We start from the raw sequence: 11,563 nt of genomic DNA on the forward strand, positions 1-11,563 counted from the left end.
TTTGAGGTTTACAAGAATTAGGCGATAAAAAATATCTACTTCACAATTTCAACACGCTAAAAACAACTAATCGCCATGCTATAAACGCTATTTAACGTATCCTAAATGCATAGTTAAGGTATCCTACAACTCTACCAAATAAGCGTGCAATTAGACTATATTTTTCATTTTTTATTTTTAGAAAATATAATACACCAGCCCATTATAGACGACCTCTTTGAAAAATCGTCTCTCAAAAGTTCAAATAAAATTGTTGAAATAATTAAATATTATAGCTTAGAAAATGCTAAAAAAACCAGTAAATGTTAAAAAGTTAAGTCGGTGGAGTCGACAAAGTTCGAGGGCTCTTTACAACCATTTTCCATCTCGAAATCTTGATTTTCTTCGATTTAAACATCTCTTCGCGAACCCTAGTCCTGTTCTCTTCTGTTCATTGCAAATTAAGAAAAAACATGGTTCCCAAAAGGTCCGGCGTCAATGAAGTCGATGGCGCTAGTCCTGGGTACTTTCTCTCTTGCTCTTTCTAATCCTTGATTCATATCTTTATGTTGCTAATTTTGTTTTTGACTTCTTTTTGTTTTCAGCAAAATTTTTGTCGGGGGTTTAGCCAAAGATACAACTCTTGGTAGATACTCCTATCTCTTATCTCTTAATTCTATATATTTGCATTTGTTTAAATTCCTTGTACTATGATGTCGAATTAGGGTTTAATTTTTTTATTTTGGGATGAGCAGAAACGTTTACGAAGTATTTTGAAAAGTATGGGGAGGTGGTTGACAGTGTAATAATGAAAGATCGATTAACAGGTCGACCAAGGGGTTTTGGGTTTATCACTTATGCTGATCCTTCTGTTGTTGACACTGTCATTAAAGAGGACCATATCATCAATGACAAGCAGGTTACTTTTTGATTAATCAGTTTGTTCTGTTAATTATTCAAGTTTTTTTTTATTCTAGTGTTTTGTTTACTTACATATAAGGGAATGTTTTGATTGATTGATGGGTTTTTGGGTCTCAACTATTGGAATCTACAAATAGCCCTTTGGTGTTCATTTGGATTATTGGGTGTTGATTTATAGGTTTTTTCATTTTTGATTAATCATATATTTTCTCTATGGTCTTTGATAAGTCAAGGTAATGGCGTTTTAAAGTCAAAAAAGAATCTGCTTGATTGTTTCCCATATAGTAATTTAATTGAAGTAAAGATCTTTGTACATTTGCTGATACTCTTCCGAAAGACGCCTTAGGTTTCTTGTGTATTCTACAATCTATCCAACTAAATAAAATTGGTCTTTGGGATTAGTAGTTGGGTTTTGTTTTCATGTGTCACCAATTACGCAAGTTGCAATTCTATTTGGGCATTGTTAGAAAGGGGAAGTCCTTTTGAAGATGTCAAAAAAGTACTTTATATGATAATCATATTCTGACAACAATGACCGATAAAGCAATATGTAGTCGATGATTGAAGATTGGGAAGTGGTAGGTTTTTGGAACTCGTTTGTTTTATTATTCTATTCTAACGTGTTAATCTGTGTTATATGGTTCTACGCTTTTGTAGATGACGAGCCAGCTCTCGATGCAATTTTTATGATCTTCAATTGTCATCGAATGATAATATTGTTTTTGTTTAACAAATTGTTTTAGGTGGAAATCAAAAGGACGATACCTAAAGGTGCGGCACAAACAAATGATTTTAAGACTAAGAAAATCTTTGTTGGTGGCATTCCAACCACTGTGACAGAAGGTGTGACCTATTTGTTAGCATTTCTTATCACTAGCGTGTATGATATTGAATTGCTCATTTTCAATTTCATGTCCCAATAGGTGAATTTAAGGAGTTCTTCTCGAAGTATGGTAAGGTTGTGGAACATGAAATCATACTTGATCATGCTACTAAGCGTTCTCGAGGGTTTGGGTTTATTGTCTTTGACAATGAAATGGTTGTTGACGATATCTTGGCTGATGGAAACATGATCGAAATGAATGATTCAAGGGTGAGTTTAGTTTTATGGTTGATTGGAGTCAGGATTGTGTATATTAGATCACTACCTGTAACATCAACTAAACAATGGTATAATTTTTCCTTTTCCTTATCCTTTAAATTGTCCTTGTCTCTTGTCATTCGTTGGTTTTTGAATTTGAGAATTTTCATGTTAACTATATTGGCTGAAACTTGGATTTATACATTCGAGTTCTTGGAGCTCATCACAGGTTTACTTTTTTTTTTTTGAAGCTAGGCTTACAACTATTAAAGACCATAGGTTTACTTCATTCTTTGTTGTAGGTTGAGATCAAGAAGGCTGAACCAAAGAAAGCCTCAAACTCAGCTTCAGGCTCTGCGTTTGGTAGTACCTCTAGGTCACGTGCTTATGGAGATAATTTCAGAGGATATCCTGATACTTATAGTGGATTTGGAAGTGGTTATAGTCCTGCATCCTATAGGGGGGCATATGGAGGCTTTTCTAGGTTTGGTGATTACAATGGCTATGGAGGTGGGGAGTTTGGAGGAGGTTATGGTGGACCTGTGAGTATGTCTGGTTATCAGGGAGAATCTTCCTATGGTTACTTTGGCCGGCATGGCTCATATGGTGGGGGTTATGGTAGTGGTCTAGGAGGGATGTTTGGTAGAGGTGATGTTTATGGCCGTGGTTCAGGTTCAAGTTCAGGTGCTGGCTATGGTCCAGGTATCGGCTATGGTCCAGGTACTGGTGGTTATGGTGGAGCGGGAGGAATGTATGGAAGTAGGGCAGGCTATAGCAGCAGTAGTCGTTACCACCCTTATGCACGCTAGACATTAGTAAGAACCCCTTACCATGATAGGCGCCAGCATTTTAAGGATTCAGAGCAGGATGCATTAGATCAAGACTGGGAGATTGCATTAGTTTCATCTGCATCAATGCTTTTCAATTATAGTGTGGTCATTGACCTTCCCTTAGACTGATAGCATTTAGCATTGTATTGTATTCTTTAGTTGAATAGTTGGTCTAGATTGTGATTTAATTAGATGCTGGCGTGTGGTTCTATTGATATAGACGCCATAGCTTATTATAAACTTGAGGTTTGTTTAATTAAAAAGGAACAGCTATTAGTCATGCCCATTTGCATTTGATGGCTGGGTAGGGCTAGTCAATCACGGAAAAGCGTTAGTTTTTCACGTATAAGCTGGATTTTTTGAGTAGTAGTCATTGCAAGTAATGGGTTATGTTCCTTTAAGGGATGATTTCAAAGGCAGGTGGCTTCATTATGTCGTTGATGCTGTGTTGTTAAACTCCATTTTCTACCATTTTTAGGGTCTATGCTAGTACTTGTTAGCACTGTCCCTATATGGAATTTAAGGCATTTCCACATTATATTCTGCATTGATATAGATAAACCGAGAATCGTGATATTAGCCTATGATTTTAAAATTTTTATTGTTTAACTAGTTTTTATATAGTAAATAATTTGTTAGTATATTTATTGTTTAGCCCCTGGCTTCACCCATGAATATTACATTGCTGGTCCATAGTGGTGAGGCTGTAGACCATTTACAGTGTATTTTATTCCTTTGTACTAGAGGTGTGGATTCGGGTAATCGGGTCGGTTTCAGACATGTGTCATTCGGTTTGGTTGTATTTCGGATCGGTTATTTTTCGGTTGCGCGCTATGCCGGGTCGGGTCGGTTAGCTACGGTTTGGTTGAAGATCGGTTATTCGAGCTATCGGGTTAGCATCGGTTCGATGTTGGTTGAAATTCGTGTCGAGTGTCAATCGCTCTCGAGTTGTCATCGGTTAATAATTGGTTTGGTTTTGTCGGGTATAGATCAGGTTTAGAATTTTTTTTTTAAACAAAATTCGGCTACGTATTCCAATTACTATCGATCGAGTTAATATCAAATTAAGTTAGTCATTTTTTAATAGATGACAAGATTTCCTTTACTAAAGCAAAGTAGTTAAAAAATGCAAATTAATTAGTGATTATTATTACTTTGTTACTTTTATTTGTTTGATCGGAAATTAAAGTTATAAAGTTCTATTAATTTTCATCTAATTTGATTAAAAGTAGTTAAATAAACATTGATTATTGATTATTAACTCTGAATATATATAATCATGTATTAATTAAATTTAATTTATTAAAATATCTAACACTTTATTAGGCTAACTAATAAGATGATTGAATATGAGTCTATTATACTTCTAAGTAAAAAATTGGTTTAGATTTACAACAGTTCGATTTAAAATGCGTTTGTGTCAAGTTGGTTTTAGTCGGATCGAGTTCGGTTTCGAGCATGATTCAGGTCGGATATGACTCGGGTCGGTCATTATTAGGTTCGGGTAATCTCGGTTAATGGTTATGTGTTGATTACAAAAATTGGTCGGTTTATTTTCGGTTTCGGTTCGGGTTTTAGATCGTATTACTTTTAAACAAGTGTACTTTGTATATTATTTTTTGAAGTTGCAAGGAAGTTAATTAATGATTAAGACATATCCCGGAGATTTGATTGGTTATTAGGAATATGATTGAACAAGAGATAAGAGAAAGGTGCTCCACCAAACGCGGTGGTTGTTTCTTTGTAAATGTAATAAAAAGAAATGGTAATATTATTGAATAATGAAACAATATTTTTTCTTTCACTTACCTTATTTTCAGTTAGGTAGTCTGTGTTAAGTGCAGATATGGTGATGGAAGCCAAGTAATTTCGGTGATAAAATATTCTATTGCATTACTATTTAAAAATGTAATATTGTGTGAATGAAAATTTGTGGAATTTTTTTTTCATGGTTAGGTTTTTATTAACTTGGGAACAATATAGTAAATTTTGTAAAAAATTACACTTAATTTTTTTTTTTTTTTGTCATAACTATTTAGTACTAATAACTAAATTAAAGAGTTTCAAGTAAAACAATAGAAATAAATTATCACTTTTGCTTTAGGATTGACCATTCAATGGAGGTGTTATATTGCGGAAAAGTTTCATGACCTTTTAAATGATTTTCCTCATCAAGCGAGATGCACATTTCAAATGATTATTATTAAAAGATTTTAGAGGTTCATTTTAATATAACATCTAAATGAGACCTGAGTTGATGTAGCCTAAACTGCAATGTCATAGATAATGTTGATTTTGCTTCATTTTTGTTTTATGTTTCTCGCTTACTATGTTAACAACGTTTGTATTTTTGTTAGGTAAAAATATATATAATTGGGCAAACCCAATAAGACGGGTCTCACAAGTGAGACGGCCTTACTCAAGATTTTGTGTTTTACTTTTCTAATGATAAAATTGAGACTGTTGACCATAATATGACTATTTTATTAACAACACACGTGGGAGTTGCAACTCTTAGCTTTTTGATGAAAATTCTTGCTACATTAGAGTTGTTTCTTTAATCTAGATTACCAGGTGAAGCTTTGTTTCATTTGGTGTTACTGGTTTATTTATGATTGAATTAGTGTTCAAAATCGATAATATTTGAATTATTGATTGTGAAAATTATTGAGTTTTTACATTTGATGTTATGAAATTGTTATGGTTTTAAAATTTTTACAATTTAATGTGACTTTAATAAACCTATTATAAGATTACTCTAGTTGGCATTGCTTGATTTACTAAGGATCATTATTAATGTATCTACTTGGTGTGTTTGTTTTAGTTAATTAATAATTATGTGATTAAGTGTATATCTTTTTATTTTTATCAATTCTAAATAATATAAGAAAAAAAGGAAATAAAAAGTATATATGTAATTTTTGAATAATAACAAAGCTTTTGAAACATAGAATGGATTTCAAGTATTCTTTTACAATAAAAATGGTTAAACAATTAAGAAATTGCAACTTCTTATTTTCGCAAAAATTCTTAAATCATTCGTAACTACAATTCTATTCTACGATTCGATTCTGAAAGTTGTTTTCGATGGAAAATTTGAAACAATTAAGCAATTTTATCAAAAAAAAAAATAAACAAATGAGCTACGGGTAAACTTAATTCTAAAAATAAGCGTTCTTATGTCCGAACCTAAGGTTAGGTTTGTATGCAGTTATTCACTGCGAACAAAAAAATTGATCAAAAAAGTCAACATTATTTGTTCGCAGTTATTAACTGCTAATAAAAGGGAGACAATGTCATAACGTTAAATGGGATGAAAAAAACAAAAACATTGTTTGTTTGGACTTGTAACTACGAACAAAAATGTGTTCCACTTTTTCTGTTCCTTCTAATTAACGTTATGACATTTTCTTCCTTTTGACTTTTTTTTGACCAATTTTTTTGTTTGCAGTTAATAACTGTGAACATACCTAACCTTAGGCTCGGATATAAAAACGCTTATTTTTGGAATTAAGTTTACCCAAAGCTTTTTTTTTTTTGTTAAAATTGCTTAATTGTTTCAATCTTTCTTTTCGATTTAAGTTAAATTCACGCTTTTAACAACCTTGCCTATAATTCACCCGTTCTCTCTTTTAATATTCAATTATGAAACTAAGAACATTGCGTTTAAAACTTTGAGTATTATATTATTAACTGATATTAAAACATAAATTTTATGAGCTTAACTTAATATGAAACACAAATAGAGCTTGGACTCTTTACTTAAATTTGACATTTAATCTATGACCGAGATGTAAAATTCACAAAATTTTGTTTGAACAAACTAATTTTGGTTTTATTTTTAATATGAAGTTCAAATTTGTTCAAATTGAAAAAGGCTTAAATTTGAATACGAAGTCTGGTGTCGGGTCGAGTCGGAGTATTGGATGCTTATGAGGTCCATCTTCGGTCCGTCTTTGAATCGGACTCGGACTATAAAATTGGATTTAGAGTCGGGTATTTCTTTTTTTTTTCTTTTGGATTTTGATCGAACTAAATTTGTCGGATTGGGTTGGAACATATTAGTTTTTGCTTGATACCATATCAGTGTAAGATAATGCACTGTTGTGGCTTTCTCATTGATTTGCTCCTATATATACTTTAAATTGTTTTCTATAACAGACTAGCATGCGGCCCTCCAAATTACAGTATCAAATTTCATAATGTAATCTTATACACAACCAGTAAAAATAATACAAATGAAAATATAATGTCAATGTGTTGCAAAGATGTGAATAATGCAAAGACTGAAAATGTATAGGTAGTAGTAAGCTGCAACATCAAAGTAAAGTATGAAAACGTATTGAAGCTTTATATGTTCAGCCTTAGAGCGTAGCGAGGTTGTTCAACATACATCACAAAACAATTTTTAAGAAAGTAGGTTTGTCTTTAAGCCTAAATCTATTCATTGTGAATTTGACCTTTATAACATAATTAGGCAGACAATATGACGCATAATATGATCTATGTAAACAAAGTTATTACTTGACAGCATTATCTGCTGCTAACAAATTCATTGATCATGTCATTGACATACCTACGTAAACAAAGCCAAATCTTCTATTCATTCCATGAGGATAAAGGTGGAGTTTCCGAGTTCTTCCAGGTGCTAGAAAGAGATGCATATCGATCACCCTTAACACTGATTTGAAAGGCCAAGGATTGAAGCTCGGTCATTTCCTCAGAGGTTAGCTTCAAAGATAAGGCGTCGATGTTTTGGTTGAGGTTCTCAATTTTAGTGGTTCCTGGGATGGGACACACATCTTCTCCCTGGTGATGGACCCATGCAAGTGCAAGCTGTGCTGGAGTACATCCTTTTTTCGCTGCAATTTCTGAGATGTGCTCAAATATCAGTTTGTTATGCTCTTTATTCTCGGGTCTGAATCGTGGGAAGGACTGGTCCAGAAAAGCACAAAGAAATCAGCATGGAGCAAGCGGTCAGTACACGAAAGAAAATTATGTGAAATAGTTTCAGGCATTGTTGCTTATCCGTCATACTCATACCTGTCGCCTGTCCTCCTTCGTGAAGTTGTCTACAATCTTGGGTCCGTAAGAGAGAAAGCCTCGTCCTAAAGGACTATATGCCACAATTCCAATCCCAAGGTCCCTAAGTGAACATAATAGCAAAGTTAAAGTAGTAATCTGTCAAGCTTTGTTCTCCTTACAGTTGATCATGCAACATGGAAGAAGTCTCACCTGCAGGTAGGAACTATTTCTTCCTCCACATCTCTAGTCCATAAGGACCATTCCAACTGAACTGCGGTTATGGGGTGAATAGCGTGCGCTCTTTTGATAGTTGATGCAGAAGCTTCAGACAGACCAATGTACTTGATTTTACCTTCTGCTACCAGTTTCTTAAGTTCTCCAATCTATGTTTATAAGTTAAAAGGAGATAAAACACCTTATAAATATAACTTTTTTATCAAAGAGAAATTAGTGCAAATATACATGAATACTTTTACTGCCCATTTGGCAGTTAGTATTAATTGTTGAGAATGATTATGGAAAGTTTGTTTTATTTTAGTAGGAAAATCTCTTAACATGGTTAATTATCATGCTTGTTCTCCTTCACTCATCATATTCTTCACAAAAAAATTTTTTTATGATCAAAGTTTCATTACCATGGAAATGTCGTTATAGTACATTTCTATAACTTTACACTACAAATCATCCCTATTACTATCGTTTAGTACTAACAATCAAACGGATAACTAACTCTAGCCCTCAAAATGGTTCACAACTCACAAGTCAAAGGAATATGACAATTGACAAGTACTATTTTCTTTCTTCTTCACTCATGGTTTTATGATAAATAGAATTTCATGTTTGGCAGCAATTCAAATTTACCAGAGATGTAAAACATCTAATCTAACAGAAAGTTTTTTGCAAGTTAATTTCACAAGCTTGCAACTTTAGGTTCCAAAGCCAAAAAGAGTGAAGATTATTAGTTCTTAGTAATTTGGCTTTTTCACATGTGCATAAATTCAATATAGAAAACTAATAGAGCCATCAACAAAAATTTCTAGCACATAGCATATTGCAACATCATGAAAAAATAGTAAATATTGAAGAGATGGAGGCAACGAACAAACCGTCACTTCAATGGGAACTTTAGTATCAATGCGATGTTGATAATAGAGGTCAATGCAATCAACCCCTAGCCGCTTTAAACTTCCCTCACACGCAGCTCGTATATATGCAGGATCCCCTCGAATTTCAAACTTACCCCCAACATTGTTGATGCCAAATTTGGTAGCCAATTCAACCTTTTCTCTCCATCCTTCTTTCAAAGCCTGCCCAATTTACAAGGTAAAGGGAAGAATATGAAAGGGTCACAGACCCAACTCAGCCAACTAACCATAACAGAATAAGGCAGATCCTATTTAGTTTGCTGAAAGCTGATATGAACGTAATGCCAGAACCACACAAAATTCATAAAAACTTCCAAAGTAAACCCAAATTGATAACTTGCCATTATGTATTGACCATAAGAAAAGCTAAAATATGGATCAAATTCCCATAAGAAAGTGTTGTGCCAAGTTTCAAATCTCTTAGTTTGGGAGAAGATTATGATCATCTTATTATCAATTTCATGGCTTGCACACTAGAGGATGATGTTGGGTGTGGAATGAGGCATTGGAGCTTGAGGCTTGCATCATTACTTGAAGCAAGAAGAGAGCTTATTGAAGAGTGCCTTCAAGAAGGCAAGAAGCACCTTGGACAAGGTAAGAAAGTGTATAAGGTGTGCCTTAAACAAGGCAGGAGAAAGGGGTGCCTTGAACCAGGAAGGGCAACAACAGTTCATAAAAGAACACTGAAGTGAGTGCTCGTTCGAGCACTCTGGTGCAAGGCCCAACTTTGCAATTGTTTTAGCTCAAACGTGTTCGGCAACTTTGGGTTTTGCGCTAGAGTTTATTCTAATATAAGGTCCCTTAATCAGGTTTAAACATGTTGAGGAGGCTAATACAAAGAGACAGAGAGGTTGAGAGCCTAAAGAGTTCCTCTTATATTAGATAAGTGACTTCCATTAAAGGTGAAAACTTTAAGCTTGATAGTGTTTGATCAAGCAATGTGAGTTGAATTTCATTAATGTATTGTATAAAATATAATGCAATTTGAGGGGAGGTGACCAAAACACCATTTATTTGTGTGTGCTTTATTCATCAAAGCTTCAATCTTTGTGCTTGTTCTTGTTCATACTTTATTTTTCTATTTCATTTTTCTACTTCTTCTACATCTCTTCTCACATTGTTAGGTCCAAGACCCTCTCCTTCAAAACGAAACTTACCTACTGGATTAATTACCACCAACCCATCACATTATCACAGTTCAACTGCTCACTGGTGTTAATCAACAAAATCCACTACACAAACAAAAACATACAAAACCCAAAATTTGATCATGTTCTAGGTCGGTGGCGGAGAAAAATTGACAAATTCTATAAAGGTTCCCGTGCACTTTTAATAATTATGATATTTTTCTAACAATTTTGTATTTTTAAACACCTAACATATACCAATACCAAGTAATTTAGTATTGAAGCCCTTAGTTTTTCGGGGTCCTGTGTGATCGAACATGTTGAACATGCTCAGAACCTCCCATGTGCCGGTAAGTACAATACCTAGAGCACAACAAAAGATGAGAAATTGTTGAAATTGATGATAAATAGAAATTGATAAACTGTTAATTACCTTCCCGAGAAGAATCTCATTAGTGTGAGGGCCATACATATCAGAGGTATCAAGGAAGGTGATTCCAGAGCTAATAGCATGGCGGATAAGAGAGATCATGTCATCCTCAGGTTTGGGAAGGCCATATGAAAACGACATACCCATACATCCCAGACCTTGAGCAGACACTTCTAGACCTTGAGAACCCAACTTCATTCTAGGAACTACCGTTGCCATTTCTTTCTTTCTTATTCGATTTATTTTCTTCTGTTAATGGATTATGAATATTAGTAATGGAGTAGTCCTTGCTAAAGCCTAAACTAATTTTAAAGTTAGAGCAAAGGCAGAGGAATGCGTCACTGATGGAAGTCACCAGAGTGGTCGTCAGACTTAGATTGTGTTTGGATAGAGCATTGGGTTGGAAAGGAAGAAAACAGGAAGAGAAGAGAAGAGAAAGGGTGGGAGAAGAATGGAAGACTAGAAAATAAAAAGAGATAATTTATTTGTTTGTTTAGAAGGGAAATATAAGGAAGAGAAAGGGAAAATATGAAATTTTTGTATTAAATATTATTAAAGAAAAATTACATAGTTTCATTCAAATTAGAAAATAAAATGGTAACATAGTTACAGTCAAATTAGAAAATAAAATGGTAATAAGTAATAACAAAAGTTATTTTCACCATTTTGATAGTTAATATATTCTTTTTTTTCAAATTTTTCTATTAAAAGACCAAAACCCTTCAAATCCCCTCTGTTAGTGCAAGTGTTAAAACTTTTAATAATGAAGTTAACTTTGAACATATAATCGAACATGCCTTAGCTTGTACTTTAGAGAAGGACTTTGAGTATGGGTCGAATGGAAATCAATTGGTGTTTGGAACGATTAATAAAGCGATCGATATGGAGCGTTTGAGGCTTCACTAACTGTGTGGAATCATGCCTTGAACGAGGCAAGGCATGAGAATAAGGTTGCTCGAACAAGGCAACGAGAAAATAAGAAACAAAGAGCATCAGGGGGGGTCTGCTTGTTCGAGAAAAAAGCT

At 33.9% G+C, this 11,563-nt stretch overlaps 2 protein-coding genes across 2 annotated transcripts; one reads left to right on the forward strand and one right to left on the reverse strand.

Annotated features, from left to right (window-relative positions):
- Positions 1-325: 325 nt before the first annotated feature.
- LOC130805348 (heterogeneous nuclear ribonucleoprotein 1-like) lies at positions 326-3,417 on the forward strand. Its single transcript, XM_057670113.1, has 6 exons — positions 326-502; positions 585-625; positions 735-898; positions 1,644-1,743; positions 1,824-1,993; positions 2,284-3,417. The coding sequence occupies exons 1-6, from the start codon at positions 453-455 to the stop codon at positions 2,788-2,790; spliced, it is 1,032 nt and encodes a 343-aa protein (XP_057526096.1). The 5' UTR covers positions 326-452; the 3' UTR covers positions 2,791-3,417.
- A 3,721-nt stretch (positions 3,418-7,138) lies between these two features.
- Positions 7,139-11,011, reverse strand: LOC130806584 (probable aldo-keto reductase 4). The gene is made up of 5 exons (XM_057671719.1): positions 10,542-11,011; positions 8,943-9,143; positions 8,047-8,219; positions 7,855-7,957; positions 7,139-7,746 (listed from the first exon to the last, which is right to left on the reverse strand). The coding sequence occupies exons 1-5, from the start codon at positions 10,755-10,757 to the stop codon at positions 7,411-7,413; spliced, it is 1,029 nt and encodes a 342-aa protein (XP_057527702.1). The 5' UTR covers positions 10,758-11,011; the 3' UTR covers positions 7,139-7,410.
- Between the last annotated feature and the right edge of the window lie 552 nt (positions 11,012-11,563).

This window comes from Amaranthus tricolor, chromosome 2, assembly GCF_026212465.1.
Source record: "Amaranthus tricolor cultivar Red isolate AtriRed21 chromosome 2, ASM2621246v1, whole genome shotgun sequence".
NCBI classification, from domain to species: domain Eukaryota; kingdom Viridiplantae; phylum Streptophyta; class Magnoliopsida; order Caryophyllales; family Amaranthaceae; genus Amaranthus; species Amaranthus tricolor.

Bases quoted from the DNA above. Each gene is read 5' to 3' on its own strand.
- LOC130805348 (XM_057670113.1), top strand. From the start codon at position 453: ATGGTTCCCAAAAGGTCCGGCGTCAATGAAGTCGATGGCGCTAGTCCT. The intron at 899-1,643 runs GTTACTTTTTGA...AAATTGTTTTAG, and splicing joins ATATCATCAATGACAAGCAG to GTGGAAATCAAAAGGACGAT. The intron at 1,744-1,823 runs GTGTGACCTATT...ATGTCCCAATAG, and splicing joins TCCAACCACTGTGACAGAAG to GTGAATTTAAGGAGTTCTTC.
- LOC130806584 (XM_057671719.1), bottom strand. From the start codon at position 10,757: ATGGCAACGGTAGTTCCTAGAATGAAGTTGGGTTCTCAAGGTCTAGAA. The intron at 8,220-8,942 runs GTTTGTTCGTTG...TTATAAACATAG, and splicing joins AAGTTCCCATTGAAGTGACG to ATTGGAGAACTTAAGAAACT. The intron at 7,747-7,854 runs GTATGAGTATGA...TTTCTGGACCAG, and splicing joins CGAAGGAGGACAGGCGACAG to TCCTTCCCACGATTCAGACC.